Here is a 23,575-nt window from a genome sequence, read left to right as displayed (position 1 = left end):
CTTGTGGGGATTATTGGAATGTGAGGGAGAGAAAGAAACTAGAGATAGAAGTGGTGGCAAGTTATATCCATCCATTCCAGACACACAGGCTGTGTTTATACAGGCAGACTATTTTTGATCTTTAGCCACTAAATTGGCCTTTTGACAAATCAGATATTTTTTCCAATAGTTGGGAAAAAAATAATAGAATTGGGTTACCTGTTTAAATGCAGCCACAGAGACACACCCAGACAAGACACTTCCCGTCACATGACTGATGCCATTGCCGGCCCTTATGCAGACAGAAGAGGACCCTGGTTGGCGTCTGTTCATGGCAGATCGATAAGAGGACCTGAAAGAAGACACCAGACCACTGCTGGGAAAAATGCACTGTATCGATCAGGGAGGAACCCAGAGTCCTCTACAGACTTTTCCACCACAGGGGGAGAGAGAGTGAAAGAGAGTGTGTGTGTCTGTTGTTGCAGTGCTGAAGGGTTGAGCAGACTTGTGCGGTATAGTAATGCAGTGGTTCTCAAACCTCTCCTCGGGGGGATGGTTCACAATTTTGTTGTAGCTCTGGACGAGCTCACCTGATTCACCTATTGAAGGGCTTGATGATTAGTTGCCAAGTTGAATCAGAATAGCTGTAGAATAGATCAAATACATGGAATGGCCGGGGGTCCCTGAGGAGAGGTTTGAGAACCACTGCACTAATGTAATCATGCATGCTTAATAGAGTTTAACAGCCAACCCTAAACCACCAACAGCTTTGACCTAAGTCTACTTCTGGGGCCTCTCAAATATTTATGCCTCTCTCCTCTGTTCTTTTCTTCTTCTCCTTTCCATCTTGACTTCTCCACTCTTTCTGTTGTTTCTCCTCCCCTGTACCTTCTCTCCTCTTCCCTCACCATCTCACCTCTTTCCCTCTCCTCTCTTCAGACCTAGACCTGCAGAATATCATCTAACTTGGCAGCGTGTCCTTGGGGTTTACACTCTCTGGCAAAGTTAGACTCTTATCTCTCTCTACCCCTCGCTTTCTGTTTTTCATTTTCCTCTCTCACTGTCTCTGTCCTAAAGTATCTCACTTTCTCTTTTGTATCTGTCCGATTCGTTTCCAAACACAACAATGTTCCAACATCAACTCCTCTCGTCTTTCTTTCCTGTGTCTTTCCCCCTCTCAATTGCCTCGTATGTTCTTGTTCTCTCCCTATTCTCTTTCCTGTCCACAACAAACTAATACTAAATGGGGTACATTAAAGGTTAGTAGAGAGAAAGGATGCAATGTACAGTTAGTTACAGTAGCAAGCTCTGAGCAAGTCAAGCATGTGATGTGCAAGTTGTGGGGCGGCACAATGGTGTGGGGCAGTTCCTTTTTTCAAAGACTGCAGTGCAGCTATTCTAGAGGTAAATTCCACCTTCTTTCGCCTACCTATTTCTGGGATCTTTGGCAAGCTTTGTGAAAACTTTGTGGAGTCTGTCCAGGTGGCAATAATCAAGCCCAGGGCGGTCGATACTCTTAACCTCGTCTCAGTCGAGACAACACTCCTCTCCTGGTGATCCTATGAATAAAGCCTATACATTTTCCCTTCCTCCCCCCTCTCTTTCTCACATATCTTTGGTCCTCAGCCAGATGTTGCACAGTCGTTAGAACATTTCCCACTAGGGGGCAGTAAAATATTATAAATATTACTAACATGAGGTGGTTAGGCAGTCTACTACTCTCAGTTCTGTTTTCCTATGTTTTGGGGGAAATGCACAAAGATTTAACATTTGCACATATCTGATTTCTACACGCAGGAAATGAATTATACTGTAAAGTGTAGCTCTCTGTTCAAGATAGACCAACTTACTCAGCACTGAATCCGAATGAAGATATTCTAGAATTCTAAGATCACCTACCCTTCTCCGCTACGTTCGAACGTAGGCTAAACTGTGTCTGTAATCTCGGTAAGCATAGAATCTTTATCCCAACCCGGCAGTGACCGTTGTGCGACGTTCGGTTGGGGTCATAAACATGGCGTGGAGAGGATATTTTGTCAAATGGACCAAAACAGAATGTATAAACTCTGTCTCCACAGTTTCGAGAGGTAGCAGGTGAGCAATGGAGAGACCCGGTTGCGCGATATATTCACGTTGGAACATTGTTGCGAACAACGACGAAGTTACGACATTGGTTGTTGCACTGGTTACCTAACCATCTTCTGACTGTAATTTTTAGATAACTTTACTGCATTAATTGCGGTAGTTAAGTGTGTAAATACTATTGCTACAATTGTAGCTTTGTTCAATATCAAAGCTGTACGGTTGTCTCGTCATTTATTTAGAATGACACTGGCCGTGTTCGAGAGCATCAAATACATGATGAATAATGGGTAAATGGTCACTGACTGACTGACTGACCTACACACACAGAGTAGTTATTTATGATGCATGGAGATTTATTTGTAGATCATTCAGTCGGCAGTCTCCTACACTGTCGGCTGTGATGTCGAACAAGCCCAATGACAGTCGAATTCAAATCTATTCAGCATAACTACACTTCACTGTATTTGGCATGGAAGGTTTGGCTATTGCTTTGCAAAATAGGCCTAGTCCGTCACAACGCTATTATTATGTATCCACGCTTTTTGAGGAATAAATTAATGGTAAACCGTAAAGAAATATCTGCAACATAGGCTAGGGAAAGATCTCAATTGCATACACCTCCCTATCTCTTTCCTTCTCAAAACCCATTGGATGAGAAAGCCAGAGATCCCGCCCCTCTGACTTTCTCCTCCAATGGGTTTTGAGAAGGAGAGAGAACGCAAGCAGTATGCAATAGTGGTGAGGAGGAGGAGTCTCCAGCTGTGTTGAATGCTTATACTAACCATACTATTTGTGGCGTGAATTGAGTATATAGTATGGATATAGTTAGTATGCCAGAAGTTCCCAGATGTCGTACTAAATTTGCCAAAATATGAAGTATACAATCAGAGGACACTATTTCCATACTTTAAAAGGCCCATAATGCAATTCTTCAGCATTATGGGCGTGGCTTCACATCGTTTTCAGATTTGAAGAAAATGGCGGAAAATATTCAGCCGAAGTACAACGAGAGCGATACAAAATCATTGCTTTAACTAATTAGGACAAATGTTGAGAAAATGTTGAGCAATGTAATAAAGTAATGACTCCCGCCATCACAAAATCCTTCTGAGTCTGTGTAGGGACCTGATTAAAACAGAAAAGTAGGCTGATTTGAATTTTGTTATTGATAGTTTGAATTGATAAATTATATGTGTCATACAGTTGGGTAATAAAGATCCCAAAAGGAAAAAATGCAGGGTAAAAAAATACAAAATATAATTATAATAATAGTAGATTTTTTTTTTAATCAATTCAAACTATCAATTACAAAATTCAAATCAGGTGCCTACACAAGCTCAGAAGGATTTGGTGATGGTGTGACATTTCCTGGCGACAGTAGTAATTGTAGTGAAAAAATGTAATAAAATAAGTCCTTGCAGTGCTTCTGCCTGTGAAGTCTTGGAGGCCCAAAAGCTTATCGGCTGCAGATATGTTGTTTATTTGACTCGTGTGCAGTACAATTAATAACTGTGGCTATAAATGCTACAAAATCTATCTTCTTCACAATAAGTGTCTCCAGATCACTTGATTTTTGTTCCATTCTTGGACTTCACTGTTGTCCACTCATCTTTCTCGACAACTGTACTCGACATGCTTTCAGCTTCAAACGATACTTCTGCTTCCACCATTTCCACTTTTCCCTTACCTCACACTCGGACGGAGATGGATTGTAGTTTTTATGGCTTGATATCAGGAGATGGCGACGAAAAGTTTGATTAAACAATTCAGAGAGAAATTATTTAAGGTGAGCAAATCGATATACAATCCCGAAATCAGCTGTAACTGTCAATTGTAAGAAAACAAAGCTTAAAACGATGCTTCAATTAATCTGAAACCAGAATATGAATGGTGAATTCGCTTCCAGACACGGAAGCTGTGTTCGAATACTAACATACTGTATACTACATACTTAATGAGTATATACTACATACTATTAGTTGATTTTAGTATACCGTAAACAAACAGTATGCCTTCAGTTGAGCGTACTAGCTCTTTGCCTGTCTACCGGAAGTTGATGCTGTTGCTATGCAACCTCTTGCTAGCTAGTTAGCATAACAAAGTTGTTGGGAACACCATTATACCAAAGAAGACTATCCATCTCCTGAATTAGCCCAGCTGGTGCACATGCGCAGTAGGCCTTAGCTCGTTTTCCCTGGCTAAACTATGCTAGTTTTTATCCTCATTGCCAAACTTCAGAAATACTGCACCCTCAACTTCAACTCTTTTGTTAGTTATTCAATCCTCCTCACCACTCCATGGTGAACGTGCAAAAAACGGACAGAATGCCGATATGATGTCCTTGTTTTAGCACTATCCACCCAGTTTTTAAACTAAGGCTCACAACATCGGCTTTTAATTTTTTTTCAAATTCTTTCAGTTTATTTCAGCAGGTAGGCCCGTTGAGAACAAGTTGTCATTTACAACTGCGACGTAGCCAAGATAAAGCAAAGCAGTGCGACAAAAACAACACAGAGTTACACATAAACAAACGTACAGTCAATAACACAAAATAAAGATTTTTCTATTTATGTACAGTATGTGCAAATGTAGAAGAGTAGGGAGGTAGGCAATAAATAGGCCCTAGAGGCGAAATATTTACAATTTAGCATTAATACTGGAGTGACAGATGTGCAGTTGATGATGTGCAAGTAGAGATACTGGGGTGCAAAAGAGCAAGAGTGTAAGTAGTAATATGGGGATGAGGTAGTTGGGTGTGCTATTTACAGATTGGCTCTGTACAGGTACAGTGATCAGTAAGCTGCTCAGACATCTGATGCTTAAAGTTAGAGAGGGAGATATAAGACTCCAGCTTCAGAGATTTTTGCAATTCGTTCCAGTCATTGGCAGCAGAGAACTGGAAGGAAAGGCGGCCAATGTAAGTTTTGGCTTTGGGGATGACCAGTGCAACGTACCAGCTGGAGCGCGTGCTACGGTTGGGTGTTGCTATGATGACCAGTGAGCTGAGATAAGGTGGGGCTTTACCTAGCAAAGACTTATAGATTCAATTATTGGCGTCTTGAAGATAAAATTGACATCATGTATACTCTACTAATTAACATACGGCAAACTTGGCAAAACTAGGAATTTGTGGTAAGTGCATGGGGGCCGCCATCTTTTTGCACCTCAGCTATAGAGCTCACAGCTGGTAGTTCCAAAACCCGGAAATTAGTTACCTCTGGTTCGTTCAGCCATCCGTATGGGGGAAAATGTCTTGGGATAAATGCTGAAGATGTTATGTGTTTTGTTGTATGAGATTTTGTTTAAAAAAAAAATCAGTCAGTTTAACCTTTTATGAATTATGAAGAATTTGTGCTTGTTTTGATGTCATATATGCTTCAAAATTCACAAAAAAGTCATATTAGCTGATGTCATAGAACAAAATGTATAAGATCTCCTAAGCCTGTGTGTATCACAGACTCGTTTTACCATAAACATTATTCTCAGTGTTTATCCAAAAACCCTACAAAAACAGCATTCATTTCCCCATAGGCTTTGTCCAACAAACCATGGCAGAGTTAGTGCCTACAAAAAGACGCCATTACTATTTCCCTAGGTCTTAACGTTCCTCCGCATTGTGGCTGCTAGGAACTTACCAAACGGGGGGCGTGGCCAGTGTTAAGGTCAAGAGGGTGTATCAGCAGTAGAGACCTGAAGCACAATGAGATATAGTATTCTTGCAAAACGCATTTCGTCAGCGTTCGATGAGCTGTGACCTATGACCTACTCATCTGGATGAAACCAAGGAAAAGATGAATGAAAACATCCACACATCTGCATAATCTGTAGATCTATGGATCATCTGTTCCCAACCAATGTGTGTTAACAAGTTGTCTTGTGTACCCTTCTAAAGGTTCACCCTCCACCCCCAGCAGAGGTGTGGTTTCCGGAAAGAAGCAAGGAAACCAGAGACATGGAAGAGGGACCGGGGCATCCCAGAAGAAACAGGCCCTCGCCCCTCTGAGGCTGCCGATGCGGTGGTGTCTCGGAAAGCGGTGCCCCCTAAATCAGGACCCCCACCCCCTGGCGCGGCCCCCAGGCGTACTGGGAAGCTGTTCAAGCCCTTTATGTTCACAATAGGGGTAGGTTCTAGCCTTTTTTATTCCCCAAAATGTTTCATATGGGAAGTCACCATTCTATAGTTTTCATGCATTTGATTCATATGTATTCATTGAGTATTCATATTTAACATACCGAATCATATACAGTTGAAGTCGGGAAGTTTACATTTCACTTATGTTGGAGTTATTAAAACTAGTTTTTTAAACCACTCCACAAATTTCTTGTTAACAAACTATAGTTTTGGCAAGTCGGTTAGGACACCTACTTTGTGCATGGCACAAGTAATTTTCCCAATAATTGTTTACAGACAGATTATTTAACTTATAATTCACTGTATCACAATTCCAGTGGGTCAGAAGTTTACAATAACTAAGTTGACTGTGCCTTTAAACAGCTTGGAAAATTCCTCAAAATTATGTCATGGCTTTAGAAGCTTCTGATAGGCAAATTTACATAATTTCAGTCAATTGGAGGTATACCTGTAGATTTATTTTGATTGACATCATGGGAAAATCCCAAAAAATTGTAGACCTCCAAAAGTCTGGTTCATCCTTGGGAGCAATTTCCAAACACCTGAAGGTACCACATTCATCTGTACAAACAATAGTACGCAAGTATAAACACCATGGGACCACTCAGCTGCCATACCGCTCAGGAAGGAGACTCCTTCTGTCTCCTAGAGATGAACGTACTTTGGTGCGAAAAGTGCAAATCAATCCCAGAACAACAGCAAAGGACCTTGTGATGATGCTGGAGGAAACAGGTACAAAAGTATCTATATCCACATAACCTGAAAGGCCGCTCAGCAAGGAAGAAGCCGCTGCTTCAAAATCACCATAAAAAAGCCAGACTACGATTTGCAACTGCACATGGGGACAAAGATCATACTTTTTGGAGAAATGTCCTCTGGTCTGATGAAACATAAATAGAACTGTTTGGCCATAATGACCACCGTTATCTTTGGAGGAAAAAGGGGGAGGCTTGCAAGCCGAAGAACACCATCCCAACCGTGAAGCACGGTGGTGGCAGCATCATCTTGTGGGGGTGCTTTGCTGCAGGAGGGACTGATGCACTTCACAAAATAGATGGCATCATGAGGGGGAAAATTATGTGGTTATATTGAAGAAACATCTCAAGACATCAGTCAGGAGGTTAAAGCTTGGTCGCAAATGGACAATGACCCTAAGCATACTTCCAAAGTTATGGCAAAATGGCTTAAGGACAACAAAGTCAAGGTACTGGAGTGGCCATCACAATGCCCTGACCTCAATCCCATAGAAAATATGTGGTCAGAACTGAAGAAGTGTGTGTGAGCAAGGAGGCCTACAAACTTGACTCAGTTACACCAGCTCTGTCTGGAGGAATGGGCCAAAATTCACGCAACTTATTGTGGAAAGCTTGTGGAAGGCTACCCAAAACGTTTGACCCAAGTTAAACAATTTAAAGGCATTGCTACCAAATACTAATTGAGTGTTTGTAAACTTCTGACCCACTGGGAATGTGACGAAAGAGCAAAAAGCTGAAATAAATCATTCTCTCTACTGTTATCCTGACATTTCACATTCTTAAAATAAAGTGGTGATCCTTACTGACCTAAAACAGACCTAAAACTAGGATTAAATGTCAGGAATTGTGAAAAATGTATTTGGCTACAGTTTAAGTAAACTTCCGACTTCAACTGTATAACATGCAACTCAATGTCTTTAAAACTTCTTACGGCTGAAATTCCGTTAACGGGATCGATATGACAACAGCCAGTGAAAGCTTCAGGGTGCCAAATTCAAACAACCAAAATCTCATGATTAAAATTCCTCAAACATACAAGTATTATACACCATGTTAAAGATAAACTTGTTGTTAATCCCACCACAGTGTCTGATTTCAAAAAGGCTTTAAGACGAAAGCATACCATGCGATTATGTTTGGTCAGTACCTAGTCACAATTTTTCCAGCCAAAGAGAGGAGTCACAAAAAGCAGAAATAGAGAAAATTAATCACTAACCTTTGATCTTCATCAGATGACATTCATAGGACTTCATGTTACACAATACATGTATGTGTTGTTCGATAAAGTTCATATTTATATCCAAAAATCTCAGTTTACATTGGCGCGTTATGTTCAGTAATGTTTTGCTTCCAAAACATCCGGTGATTTTTCAAAGAGCCACATCAATTTACAGAAATAGTCATAATAAACATTGATAAAAGATACACGTGTTATGCATGGAATTATAGATAAACTTCTCCTTAATGCAACCGCTTTGTCAGATTTTTATTTTATTTTTTAAAGCACTCCATGCAATAATCTGAGTACAGCGTTCAGGCATCAAAACAAGCCATACAGATACCCGCCATGTTGTGGAGTCAACAGAAGTCAGAAATAGCATTATAAATATTCACTTACCTTTGATGATCATCATCGGAATGCACTCCCAGGAATCCCAGTTCCACAATAAATGTTTGTTTTGTTCGATAAAGTCCATCATTTATGTCCAAATACCTCCTTTTTGTTTGCGCGTTTAGTTCACAAATCCAAATTCACAAGGCGCAGGCACTTAGTTCAGTCGACAGTTCCATTACAGTTCGTAGAAACATGTCAAACGATGTATAGAATCCATCTTTAGGATGTTTTTATCATAAATCTTCAATAATATTCCAACTGGACAATTCCTTTGTCTTTAGAAAGGAACGCAGCTCTTACGGGCGAGACTGAGCTCATGGCATTCTGCCAGACACCTGACTCAAACAGCTCTTATTCTCTCCCCCTTCACAGTAGAAGCCTGAAACAAGGTTCTAAAGACTGTTGACATCTAGTGGAAGCATTAGGAAGTGCAATCGGACCAAATTTGGCACTGTATATTGGATAGGCAAAGACTTGAAAACCTACAAACCTCAGATTTCCCACTTCCTGGTTGAATTTTTTCTCAGGTGTTTGCCTGCCATGTGAGTTCTGTTATACTCCCAGACATCATTCAAACAGTTTTAGAAACTTCGGAGTGTTTTCTATCCAAATCTACTAATAACATGCATATCTTAGCTTCTGGGCCTGAGCAGCAGGCAGTTTACTCTGGGCACCTTATTCATCCAAGCTACTCAATACTGCCCCCAGCCATAAGAAGTAACTTACAAGTAAATGTTTATCCAGTGAACTAAGCTGCACGGTGGGCAGTCCAAGAAAAAGGAAGGTAAGCTTGTCTGACTTCATGTTAGTTTACAGGGTGCTCCTTTGGTGCGGCCGCCATCTTGCAATACGAGTCCTTGAAGTCACGAGTGAAGACGGCCAAGAACGAGGCTGAGCAGGAGAAAAACGGAAAGGTAAGGGTGTGATGGAGATGTAGTATTTGTGTGACAAAATGCAGGGTTTTGTACAGGATGCTTGAGGTGCTTGAATTTGGAACTTAAATACCTCAAATTTGACATTTTCTCAAGTTGGTACTTGAAAAGTACTTGAATTAAATGAAGAGAACAGAAAATGGTCAAATATGTTAATTTGGAAAATATTAGAACAATTTAGTGGTTTTGCTAATTAATTTCCAGGCAGACTACTGAGTTTTATTTCCTCATGTGTTTCGCACTCTGGTTGGGTTGCCAGGCGTGCTCATTCCCCCCACACTTCCACTCAACCAGGCAGGTACAGAACTGACTGATTAGGTGCCGCCAAAATGTCACATCGATAGCTAGAATGTTGGGCAAATGTAGATTACAATATTTTTTTCTCATCTTTAAAAAAAACAAAACACTTTTACCCCTATTTCTCCCCAAGTTATAGTCTTGTCCCTTCGCTGCAACTCCCGTACAGACTCGGGAGGGGCGACGGTCGAGAGCTATGAGTTCTCCGAAACACGATCCAGCCAAGCCGAACTGCTTCTTGACACACTGTTCGTTTAACCCAGAAGCCAGCCGTACCAATGTGTCGGAGGAAACACCATACACCCGGTGACCGTGTCAGTGTGCATTGCGCCCGGCCCGCCACAGGAGTCGCTAGTGTGCGATGGGACAAGAACATCCCTGCCGGCCAAACCCTCCCCTAACCCGGACGATGCTGGGCCAATTATGCACTGCCCCATGAGTCTCCTGGTCACGACAGAGCCTGGACCTCTAGTGGCACAACTAGCACTGCGATGCAGTGCCTTAGACCACTGTGCCACTCGCCAGGCCCCATAGATTCAAACCTGCCTGGCAGGATATTGATATTTATGAATGGGTTTTGCCAGAACCAACCAGGGATGTAGTTTGAGGGTGAACGTCGTTTACGCACCTTTTTATTTGTGAAATAGCGTTTAATCACCTTTTCTTATGTTCATTATCGTTTATCCACTTATTATTGCTTTCCCAGTGTTGATCATTGCTCAGAAGGATTCTGGAGCTGAGTTCTAGTTGCATCCCCTACCTCTACGAATGATTCATGTATTCTCGCTATGTTCGCCTGCTCCCTCCGGATTTTCTTTATTTTGAGCAGCACCTTCATTCTCCACTCTGTCCAAAGGGAAACTCTGCCCACGACATAGGTCAAGAGGTGAAATGAACTACCTCAGCCCAGACCTACAGTGGGCAAGTAGCAGAGAAACACCGCTGTCAATGGGAATTATTTTAACATCCCTCGACTCCTGCCGTCTCAACAGACATCCTTCAAACAACCCCTCCCCCTACAACTGGTAAATAGTTGCTGATATTTCAGTCAGATGTCTAGCTTGCTCAAGGGCTCTGTCTTTTAGCCAGCTAACTAGCTATAACTAGCTGGCTAGAAGGATGAAGTTGGAAGCTAACGGTGAACGGAGCCTGACCTCAGCAGGAGCAGTTGACTGAAATGAAGATGGCTATAATCGAGAGATGGGCTGCTAGAAGTTCTCATAACAAAATAGAGAGTAGTGAGACAAGACAGTGGTGAGTCAGGCTGCAATGAAGGAGGCAAAGGAGATACACAGAGAGGAACCATTGGAGCCAGCAGGGAGACAGGTTAGTAGGACAGTGGTTCCCAAACTAGGGGGCCAGGACCCATGTGGGGGTCCCCTAAAATTTAAACAGGGTCCCCTGAGAGAATCTTTAATCTTATCAAACACATTAACTTGTTTCTCTTCAAATGGGTACAGAACACAACATTTCAGAGTCAACTAAGATTCATTTTATACTGTCAGAATTCACTTTCATGTCATTATGTGTTGGGACAGCCTGTGGGACCTAAAATGTAGTGAAATTTTAAGACAATTTAATATGTACACTGAACAAAAATATAAACGCAACAATTTAAAAGATTTTTCTGAGTTACAGTTCATATGAGGAAATCAGTCGACATCATCAGTCCTGACTTACCACGTATTATTGAGCAGTGGTGTAAAGTACTTAAGTAAAAATACTTTAAAGTACTACATAAATCATTTTTTCAGACTATCTGTACTTTACTATTTATATTTTGGACAACTTTTACTTCACTACATTCCTTAAGAAAATAATGTACTTTTTACTCCATACATTTTCCCTGACACCCAGAAGTACTAGCTACATTTTGAATGCTTAGCAGGACAGGAAAATGCTCCAATTCACGCACTTATCAAGAGAACTTCCCTGCTGCCTCTGATCTGGTTGACTCACTAAACACACGCTTCATTTGTACATTATGTCTGAGTATTGGAGTGTGCCTCTGGCTATCCGTAAATATAAAGAAAAATAAAATTGTGCAGTCTGATTTGCATAATAAAGAGTTTGAAATGATTTATACTTTTATTTTTCATACATAAGTATATTTTAGCAAATACATTTTTGATACATAAGTATATCTAAAACCAAATACTTGTAGACTTTTACTCAAGTAGTATTTTACTGGGTGACTGTCACTTTCACTTGAGTCATTTTATGTTAAGGTATCTTTACTTTTACTCAGGTATGAGGCTTGGGGACCTTTTCCTACTGGCTTTTTCCTGTGCTTGCTGACTTTTTTTACTGGGTGACTGTCACTTTTACTTGAGTCATTTTATGTTAAGGTATCTTTACTTTTACTCAGGTATGAGGCTTGGGGACTTTTTCCACCACTGTTATTGAGTAGAACTTGTTAGGTAGTGATGAATAGTAAACTTTTTTTTTTTTGTGGTGATATACTGCCATTTGTGGCGACTAGAAACAATTGCATAATGTTTTCATAACATTTAATACATTGATGGTCCTTGAAAATGTATTTGAAAGTCCTTGAATTTGACTTGCCACTGTCTGTACGAACCATGAAAATGACAAATGTGTGTCTCTTCTTGTATTTGGATCCTAAGGCATCACAAGACATGACATACTGGCACAACTGGTGGAACCAGCTAACAGACTTCCAGAAACAGGTCATCCTGCTCATGTCCTTTGTAGACGATTTCTGGAGCAGCCTGACTGAGGGTCAGCAGATGGCCACTGGTAAGGATCCCTGAAAGGGTGATGGATAACGGGGAGGAATGGGCGACTACGGCCTAGGAGGACCACAGTGTGTGCTTCAGATGTCGTTCCAGCCCAGCTCTAACACTCCTAATTTAAAGTGGACTATGGTTTAAATTTGAAAGGCCATGATTAGTTGATTTGTAGTGTGTTAGAGCAGGGATGGAGCAAAAGCTTGCACACACTGTGGCGGCTGGTGCTTACCCCTGAATTGAGGGTGTTACGGTCAACAAGATAGAGAGGCTGCCTTAGGACCAGCAAAGGCATACATGTTCAAAGCATGAGTTGAAATTTAGTTGCATCATGACATGGAATCAAGGTAGTGTTCATTAGGACACAGCGTAGAACGAAAAATGATAATGAGCGTTTCTTATTGGACATGTTCAGATAGTAAACGTTTGACATGGTTTTCTTACATTCCGTTGCCTACCAAAGCATGAGCCTGTGCATTATACAGTCTGTGCCTATATCCATAAGTGTTCTCTCTGTCCAGATGTGACCCGTTCTCTGTTAGCTACCTTTTTAATACCCTCTAACCCTTTGTTCCCATCATCTCTCTGTGATAGGGATCATAGCGGTCAATGCTGTGGTGCTCTGCTGTTGGCGAATACCCTCCATGCAACGATTCATGGTCAAGTACTTTACTGCCAACCCAGCCTCCAGTAAGTACTGTTTCTGTGTGTGGTGGTGGCCCGTTGGGGTTGAGTCATTTCAATGCAGCTGAATAATGTTGTTATTTTTGGTTGATTTTAGAAATCCCTCCCAACTCTACAGTGATTTGTAGTCACACTCTCTCCTCCCTATAGTTCTTCTGGACTTCAGTCTGAAAGCCTGCATTATCAACACACATCAGGGGATACATTATCCTGGAGAGAAAGAGCAGATCTGTGTAAAAAAATACTGTTAGCCTCCATTTTAATTTTGCTCAATGATAAGACTGACTCGCTTCTCCCTTCCTCTTCCTCCCAGAGACGCGGTGCCTTCCCATGCTCCTCTCCACCTTCAGCCATTACTCTATAATCCACATGGCGGCCAACATGTACGTCCTGTGGACCTTCTCCTCCAGCATCGTCTCTCTCCTGGGGAAGGAACAGTTCCTCGCTGTCTATCTCTCTGCTGGTACCAGCCTACATAGTGTGTGTGTGTGATGTCTGTTCATTTGCGTGTGTTTGAGTGTATATGTTAGGTTATTTTCAGAGACTGCTGTTGACTCTCATCTCTCTACATTGTCAGGCGTGATCTCCACTATGGTGAGCTACTTGTGTAAGACCAGCACGGGACGCCTGCATCCCTCTCTTGGGGCGGTAAGAGTCCTCACATGTCCCCCATTTGTGGTACACTTTACTATACAATACTGTCCACTTGTTCATTACTGTAGGACCAAAGAATATCATACTGTGATTTCTTTAAACCAGGAAACATACACACATTATTACATTGCTGTTATGATTAAAATGGGAGTTGGTGGTTTAGTGATAATCAACATTACTCACGTCTCCTCTGTTTATTACCGCGGTCGGTCCTGGCTCCGATGTCACTTCCTGATCCTGGCTCTGACGTCACTTCCTGTGATTTGACTTCCAGTCAGGGGCCATCATGACGGTCCTGGCCGCGGTCTGCACCAAGATGCCCGAGGCCAAACTGGGAATCATCCTCCTGCCCATGGTCAGCTTCACTGCAGGCAACGTGAGTGATGTCATGTGTTTGTGGCAGGGGTGCCTGTGTATGAACACGTCAAGCAAAAAGCAGTGGTAACGACATTCCACTCATCTTCACTGAGGGAAACAGGAGAGCAATAACAAGTGTCTGTGAAAGCAATGTATATAACATAGTTAATCTGCGCTCAACACGTCTATTCATTGTAATTCAAGGTGTGTGTGTATAACATATGTAGGGTTGTGGGAGGCAGAGTCTTACCACGCAAATGGCTCTTTTTTTTTAGGCCTTGAAAGCGATCGTTGCCATGGATGCAGCGGGGCTCATTATGGGATGGAGGCTGTTTGATCATGCTGCTCACCTTGGAGGAGCCCTCTTCGGAGTGTGAGTATTTGATCACTGCAGAAATGGGCGACTGGACTCACCAGAGCCCAAATGGCATATCTGTATCTGTAAAATATCTGTTAAGCAACTGATTTCATCATGCATAGCCGTATCCCCAAGCCAATATTAGTGCGGTGATTCATATCCACAAGTGAGAGATGGGGAAAATGTTTGACTGTGAAATTACATACGTTTTGTATCCTTTTTCAATTACGACAACAATTTACACAAATAGTTGCACATTCAAAGACTGTTAAGACAGAGATTTCTGGACCTTTTAGGATGTAGATCTGGTCAAATTAGATAGAGCCTCATAATTCCCCTATGACACCAGACACCTTATAATACCATAATACCCCTATGACACCAGACACCTTATAATTCCCCAATACCCCTATGACACCATATAATACCATAATACCCCTATGACACCAGACACCATATAATACCATAATACCCCTATGACACCAGACACCATATAATACCATAATACCCCTATGACACCAGACACCTTATAATACCATAATTCCCCTATGACACCAGACACCTTATAATACCATAATACCCCTATGACACCAGACAATACCATAATTCCCCTATGACACCAGACACCTTATAATACCATAATACCCCTATGACACCAGACACCTTGTAATTCCCCTATGACACCAGACACCTTATAATACCATAATTCCCCTATGACACTGGCCACCTCATTCATGATATCTCCATATTATCCTCATTGATTAGACTAGTTTTGTGTTCATTTAAAGCCATCTTAATGAGACTGAATTTCACTGAATATAATACATTTCTAATAGTAATTAATACAAATAAAATAGTGGTCGTATTTCAGTTTAGTCTTAAGTAATATAGATGTCCTGTATGGCTCAGTCGGAACTTGCAACGTCAAGATTATGGGTTCGATTCCCAGGGCCACCCATACGTAAAACGCATGACTATAAGTCGCTTTGACTAAAAGCATCCGTTATTTTTATATTTTAAATAATATTGATGAATGAATATAATCCATACTGTCTTTCCTTCAGGTGGTATGTAGCATACGGCCACAAGCTGATGTGGAGGAAGAGGGAGCCACTGGTCAAGGCATGGCACAGCATGAGATCTCAGGCCCCTGGTGGACGGGGCAGGCCTGGGGGTTCGGGCGGCGACGGGGCAGACCTGGACCCCCAACATAGCACTCTGGGAAGTTGGCCCATAACCACCGATCAGGTGTCAGATACCCCCAATTGGTTAGGATTGGCTGTAGGGGGTATCTGAACCTAAATCTGTAGTTAGGGGGAATCTTCTACCTCAAGAAGCCTTTTTTTGGTACTTATGCCTGGTGATATCCAGCTGACAGCTGTGGAGGGCGGGACCCAGCACCCCAAACCTTTGTTCTTCTAATTGGCGCGTTCCTCTGCCCAGGCGTTGCTGACGCATGTCTTATCTGACGTCTGGATAAGTATTTTAAGTAGCAGCCAACCACATCATATGTTATAGCAATCTGGAGCCCGACGGCACAGTCAATGACATGGCACGCAACCATTGGTTGATGCTTGCAACATCTGAGCAGGGAAACGCAACCAATCTAATCAGAGAGAGTGGACATATTTGTGACTTAAGAAAAAGTCTTGTTTTAGGAGGATTTCAGACAGTACTCTATTGTAACTAAGTCCTAATGGATGAATGATTCATTTGGTTTGATAACAGTGACTGTACTCTAGTACAGATGATGTTGGCTTTATCATTATGGGGTAGTTTCTATGAAGATGTGAGATGTTACCATAGAGATATTGTATTACATAATGTATTCATATTCTATGTCTATGGTTGATACAGAGACTGCTTCCTGTTCTCTAAACCTGACTTCCTGTTTGTAAGGAAGTGGTTAACGGAGAATGACCGTCCTGGACTAAAACAACAAACTTCCTCATTGACCATAAGAACTTCAACTTCCTTGTAGTTTGTAGGTGTGCTGGCGCTGCCAGAGGTTTCTGAAAGGTTGAGTTGCTTATCTTGGTAAAACATTTTGTAAATCCTGAGCCTTACAAAAAAGGTACATAACACGCCAAAAATGTCCTCAACACTGCGGTACTCTTTTATTAAAAAGGTCACCATCTTCACTGGGGTAGTACATTTGGGTTTAAAGGGATACTTCAGGATTTTCCCAGAGTCAAGATGAACTCATGGATATCATGTTTATATCTGCATGCAGTAGAGGTAGTTTTGCTGCACGCAGCGCTGGCACAAGGCAGTTTCTCTGGACCCCTATAAGGTCGGAGTTCTTCCCCCTCCTCCCTAAAATAAAAATCCATTCACAAAGTATAGACTACAGATTGCTGTCTGTGGTGCTGAAATTGCGCTGTGTCTATGCAGCGGGCTGATCGAATCAACCTGGTCTCGGGGCATTTCGTATTGTTCTGTATGTAAATCCGAGACACTCCATTTAGTATGATATGTTACGAATGTGCAGACGTACAATATAAAAAAAAATGCAAAACGAGTTAAGAATTCTAGCTAGGTGGCTAACATTAGCTAGGCTAGGGGTTAGGGTTAAGTTTAAGAGTTAGTTTAAAGGGTTGGGAGAAGGGTTAGCTAACATGCTAAGCAGTTGCTAAGCAGTTGCAAAGTAGCAAGTAGTTAAAGTTGCTAAAATGCTAAAGATCTCCTCATTGAGATTTGAGCTCGCAACCTTTGGGTTGGTAGACATTCGCGTTATACGCCAAGTAACCATCTGTCATTTGTAACCATACGAAACGGAGTGTCCTTAGATTTACGTACAGAATCATACGAAATTCTCTGAGACCAGGCTGATGGAATTGATGATAGGGTTTCTGTTGTGCCCGAGCATGTAGCCTATAGCGTTGCTTCAGCTAATATATGTTTATAAGGCCTATTTGGTTGTCATTTTCTCATGTTAAGCCTAACATTTCACCAAGCTATACAGGGTGTTACACGGCTGCCATGATTTAGACTGCTGGCTGGCGGCAATAATGTAATGACTTGTTCTGTAATTAAAGTTCGAATTTCAAACATTGCAGATTGGTCAAATACATTTTCGGTACAACAGAATACTAATCGGCAACCAATTGATTAAAAAAAAATAATAATAATACAATTGTCCTGTATAGCCTATCTGAGCCTGCATGACATGAGCCGTCCTCATGCTCTCTCCCAGCTTGGATAGGAAGTTGTGTGTAAAACCAGTCTATTAATGCCAAATAATAGTCAGCACACCTTCAAAACACTAGCTTACGTTGTTTCATTATGCAGTGTAGCCTACTATCTATACCTATATACAGTATTTATACAAATTACACATCAAAAAGCCTAACAATGAGGACAAATTCTTGGCTTGGCATACATTTAGCCACAATTTAGTATTGAACTCAGCAGGTTTTGTCTGGCTAATAGCTGACAGAAATGGGCTGCTATCAAGGTAAATTAAGTCCAATTTGAGACTCCCTGAGCTTCTGAGACATTGTACATTATATGTCCATTACGCTGCACACAATTTAAACTTCGTCTTGAATGATGTATGCCAAGATATACCAGAGATAAGACTTGATATTGCTACCACACAACTCAAACACAGGATCACCAGTATGAATATAATCGCAACCCCCCACCCCAGAACTGTTGTCCAGTATCCTACACAGCTTCCTGTACAGTTACTCTTTCCGGAACGTTTTGAAGCCGGCAATTAAGGAGAATGAGAGGCTCAATTAAAGATGATGCAGAACTGCTGTATTTAAATCACCACTCCCTGCTGTTGCTATGGCAATCAAACTGTTTTTAACTGTCGCTTCTGCGGGGAGATCGTTTTATAAAAACTAAAACTCACAAACAACTACTTAAGAATTAAACATTAGGGTCTCGGTCTGATATGCGTTTTTGAACACCTGCCCAGTGGGCAAAACCTGGTTGAAAAGACGTCAGTATGATGTATTTTTATGACTGCTCATTCTGGTTGGAAAAGGATGTTGTTTTGTTGTGACCATTATATTATGTAGCCTACTGGTCATAGTTAATACCATCATAACCTGGTAATGACCACATGACTACAGCTTATTACCTACTGTAAAAAAAATATTGCAGAAAATAAAGTTGGAAATTGAAAACGGTGTTCATTACATTTCTGTGTTTCCATAGTCAACAATGGAAGTTTAGATCTGCAACATATTCTTACATTTTAAAATAGATCAAGCAATAGCAGAAACAAATCGACGTCACCATTTTTTGTACACCTGTATACATTAATTGTTTCATAATTCACCCAGACAGGGACAAAGAGTATATAAAGACCCATTGTGTTTTATTATAAGAGTGGTGTGATTGGGTAGGTCCTCATCAAGGACCTCTGAGCACAGAAGTCGATCTGGGGCGTAGTGACCCTCCTGAAGAGTCGTGTGATGGGTCAGATCTGGAGCATAGTGGCCCTCCTGAAGAGTCTGGAGTGAAGAGAATTAGTGCATTACAACCTTTATCAATTTGAGATTTTAAAAGAAAACAACTAGAAAAGGAGATTCCTGAAGAAACTTTGGACTCAGCTGGCTATGAATATTTCCATGTGACTAGTTGAAGACGTTTATGGCAACTTGCTCATGTACATGTAACCGATGTGAAATGATTAGTTAGTTAGCGGTGGTGCGTGCTAATAGCGTTTCAATCGGTGACGTCACTCGTTCTGAGACCTTAAAGTAGTTGTTCCCTTTGCTCTGCAAGGGCAGCAGCTTTTGTGGCACGATGGGTAACAATGCTTTGTGGGTGACTGTTGTTGATATGTGCAGTGGGTCCCTGGTTCAAGCCCAGGTAGGGGCGAGGAGAGGGTCCCTGGTTCGAGCCCAGGTAGGGGTGAGGAGAGGGTCCCTGGTTCGAGCCCAGGTAGGGGTGAGGTGAGGGTCCCTGGTTCGAGCCCAGGTAGGGGCTAGGAGAGGGACGGAAGCTATACTGTTACATACTTTTCCTCCTCCACCACAGTGATCAGGGGGCATATTTTAGGACTTTTCAGAGGGTCCCCGCAACACATCAACCTCCTGACTTTTCTGGCTTAAGCATAAAAAGAGAAGAAAATAAATGAACGACTGGCATAATGTGGGCATGCAGGACACGACAGAACAGTAACGCGCAGTAAAATGTCTTTTAACAATTAAAATCTACTGAAAATGTCTGATCGTCTCACAATTACTTACCATGGAGCACACCCAAATGGTAACAAATACATGTTGTTTCCTCGGTCCCGTCATGTTAGGTATATGTTAGGTATATATATATAAATATTTCACCTTTATTTAACCAGGTAGGCCAGTTGAGAACAAGTTCTCATTTACAACTGCGACCTGGCCAAGATAAAGCAAAGCAGTGCAACACAAACAACAACACAGTTGCACATACACAAATGTACAGTCAATAACACAATAGAAACATCTATATACAGTGTGTGCAAATGGCATGAGGAGGTAAGGCAATAAATAGGTCATAGTAGCGAAGTAATTACAATTTAGCAAATTAACATTGGAGTGATAGATGTGCAGATGATGATGTGCAAAAAAGTTAATAAAAACAATCTGGGGATGAGGTAGGTAGTTGGATGGGCTATTTACAGATGGGCTATGTACAGCTGCAGCGATCGGTAAACTGCTCAGACAGCTGATGCTTAAAGTTAGTGAGGGAGATAAGTCTCCAACTTCAGCAATTTTTGCAATTCGTTCCAGTCATTGGCAGCAGAGAACTGGAAGGAAAGGTGGCCAAAGAGGTGTTGGCTTTGGGGATGACCAGTGAGATATACCTGCTGGAGCGATTGCTACGGGTGGGTGTTGTTATGGTGACCAGTGAGCTGAGATAAGGCGGAGCTTTACCTAGAAAAGACTTATAGATGACCTGGAGCCAGTGGGTCTGGCGAGGAATATGTAGTGAGGGCCAGCCAACGAGAGCATACAGGTCGCAGTGGTGGGTGGTATATGGGGCTTTGGTGACAAAACGGATGGCACTGTGATAGACTGAATCCAGTTGCTGAGTAGAGTGTTGGTTGCTATTTTGTAAATGATATCGCCAAAGTCGAGGATCGGTAGGATAGTCAGTTTTACGAGGGTATGTTTGGCAGCGTGAGTGAAGGAGGCTTTGTTGCGAAATAGGAAGCCAATTCTAGATTTAATTTTGGATTGGAGATGCTTAATATGAGTCTGGAAGGAGAGTTTACAGTCTAGCCGGACACCTAGGCATTTGTAGTTGTCCACATATTCTAAGTCAGAACCGTCCAGAGTAGTGATGCGGGCCAGTGCGGGCAGCAATCGGTTGAGGAGCATGCATTTAGTTTTACTAGCGTTTAAGAGCAGTTGGAGGCCACGGAAGGAGTGTTGTATGTCATTGAAGCTCGTTTGGAGCAAAGAAGGGCCAGATGTATACAGAATGGTGTCGTCTGCGTAGAGGTAGATCAAGGAATCACCCGCAGCAAGAGCGACATCATTGATATATACAGAGAAAAGAGTCGGCCCGAGAATTGAACCCTGTGGTATACCTGTAGAGACTGCCAGAGGTCCGGACAACAGGCCTTCCGATTTGACACACTGAACTCTGTCTGAGGAGTAGTTGGTGAACCAGGCGAGGAAGTCATTTGAGAAACCAAGGCTGTTGAATCTGCCGATAAGAATACGGTGACTGATGGAGTCAAAATCCTTGGCCAGGTCGATGAAGACGGCTGCACAGTACTGTCTTTTATCGATGGCGGTTATGATACCGTTTTGTACCTTGAGCGTCGCTGAGGTGCACCCGTGACCAGCTCGGAATCCAGATTGCACAGCGGAGAAGGTACGGTGGGATTCGAAATGGTCAGTGATCTGTTTGTTAACTTGGCTTTTGAAGACTTTGGAAGGGCAGGGCAGGATGGATATAGGTCTGTAACAGTTTGGGTCTAGAGTGTCTCCCCCTTTGAAGAGGGGGATGACCACGGCAGCTTTCCAATCTTTAGGAATCTTGGATGATACAAAAGAGAGGTTGAACAGACTGGTAATAGGGTTGCAACAATGGCGGCGGATCATTTTAGAAAGAGAGGGTCCAGATTGTCTAGCACAGCTGATTTGTACGGGTCCAGGTTTTGCAGCTCTTTCAGAACATCTGCTATCTGGATTTGGGTGAAGGAGAAGCTGGGGAGACTTGGGCAAGTAGCTGCGGGGGTGCGGAGCTGTTGGCCGGGGTTGGGGTAGCCAGGAGGAAGCACGGCCAGCTGTAGAGAAATGCTTATTGAAATTCTTAATTATCGTGGATTTATCGGTGGTGACAGTGTTACCTAGCCTCAGTGCAGTGGGCAGCTAAGAGGAGGTGCTCTTATTATCCATGGACTTTACAGTGTCCCAAAACTTTTTAGAGTTAGAGCTACAGGATGCAAATTTCTGTTTGAAAAAGCTAGCCTTTGCATATTGGTTCCTGACTTCCCTGAAAAGTTGCATATCGCTGGGACAATTCGATGCTAGTGCAGTACGCCACAGGATGTTTTTGTGCTGGTCGAGGGCAGTCAGGTCTGGGGTGAACCAAGGGCTATATCTGTTCTACATTTTTTGAAAGGGTCATGCTTATTTAAAATGGTGAGGAAATTACTTTTAAAGAACAACCAGACATCCTCTACTGACGGGATGAGGTCAATATCCTTCCAGGATATCCGGGCCAGGTCGATTAGAAAGGCTTGCTCGCTGAAGTGTTTTAGGGAGCGTTTGACAGTGATGAGGGGTGGCCGATTGACCGCGGACCCATAACGGATGCAGGCAATGAGGCAGGGATTGCTGAGTTCCTGATTTGAAAACAGCTGAGGTGTATTTGGAGGGCAAGTTGGTCAGGATAATATCATACTGTTAAAAATAATCCATAGGCCTAAATGTACACATGCTCGAACTCACTCACTTTTGATAGATTTAAAGGGGCAATCTGTAGTTGCTACATCATTTTTTAAAAACATATATATATATATCCATTGATTCTTGAAGAATATAACTTAAATGCCTCATGGGCTTAGTTCAACTGTCACACCACATCAAAACCCAAAATATAAGCTTGTTTTAGTCCAATATTTGTAAACATAAACCAACACTGTATAGCCTCATAACATGGTAAAACAATTTTGATATCATGGATGGTCAGACATTTCTCCAGGCACATCCCTCAGCATTTTACCAAAACTGAGGTCGGGTGGCCATTTTGTTATTGTTTCATCTGTGGATTTGCCTTTTAAACAGCTGCATATTATCAAGATATCAAAGTGTCACCAACTAAAAGGTAAACAATAGGACTATAGCAAACGCAGCATATGGGATTCATTTATCAGTAGTGCTCAAAGCATGCCCTTCCATGAGCGCAGCATTTATTTTTCAACTTGACTCAATGAACCCAGTCAGTCCTCCATGACTACAAAATCATAAACAACAGAGTAGGGCTGGCAAATAAGATATAATTTAATTGTATTATTATATGTAGTAGAAAGCGATGGGTTAGAAGAAGCCTGCATAACCAACCCATAAAGTAAAGTTGAACATCCATATATGGCCAGCTAGGTACACTTTAAGATTGATTTGTCCTGCAATAGATGTTGTTGTTCAATTGGTAACATACATTTTTGTCTTCTTCTAATGCCTCTTGAGGGAAAGTCATCTAAAGGTAAGTGAATGTAATCAGATTACATTAGAGTTTGGGTAATCAAAGATACATTACCGATTACAAAAGGACAGGTAACTAGTAACTAATGGATTAGATTTAGAAAGTAACCTACCCAACCCTGGTTGTCTGTGAATAGCCGTATATAAGACACCTGCCGGGACTGCCCCAGCAGAGCTTCTGACAGACATTCACTATGGTGCATTAAGTTTGTTGGAACCTCTCCAGCGCACTGACAATAAACAATGATTCATTGACGTTGAGTGTCCCTGTCTAAGAATTTCCACGACAAACCCATTTTGGTTCCATGTAGAACCCT

The 23,575-nt window shown here is 42.0% G+C and overlaps 1 protein-coding gene across 2 annotated transcripts; it reads left to right on the top strand.

The window, feature by feature from the left end:
* Nucleotides 1-1,932: 1,932 nt before the first annotated feature.
* Nucleotides 1,933-18,737, top strand: LOC112227212 (presenilins-associated rhomboid-like protein, mitochondrial). 2 transcript variants are annotated; one of them, XM_024392089.2, is made up of 10 exons: nt 1,933-2,073; nt 5,957-6,185; nt 9,376-9,480; nt 12,423-12,555; nt 13,140-13,235; nt 13,543-13,692; nt 13,807-13,877; nt 14,158-14,259; nt 14,516-14,613; nt 15,663-18,737. In XM_024392089.2, exons 1-10 carry the CDS (start codon nt 1,994-1,996, stop codon nt 15,892-15,894), a joined length of 1,296 nt encoding a protein of 431 aa, XP_024247857.2. In that variant the 5' UTR covers nt 1,933-1,993; the 3' UTR covers nt 15,895-18,737. The 2 variants fall into 2 exon arrangements, with proteins under 2 accessions (XP_024247857.2, XP_024247856.2); XM_024392088.2 differs by having other exon boundaries at nt 13,543-13,707.
* Nucleotides 18,738-23,575: the final 4,838 nt, after the last annotated feature.

The sequence above is a fragment of the Oncorhynchus tshawytscha genome, linkage group LG28 (genome assembly GCF_018296145.1).
Source record: "Oncorhynchus tshawytscha isolate Ot180627B linkage group LG28, Otsh_v2.0, whole genome shotgun sequence".
Taxonomy (NCBI): Eukaryota; Metazoa; Chordata; class Actinopteri; order Salmoniformes; family Salmonidae; genus Oncorhynchus; species Oncorhynchus tshawytscha.
The sequence above is the reverse complement of the archived record's forward strand: the minus strand, read 5'-3'. Positions and strand labels throughout refer to the sequence as shown.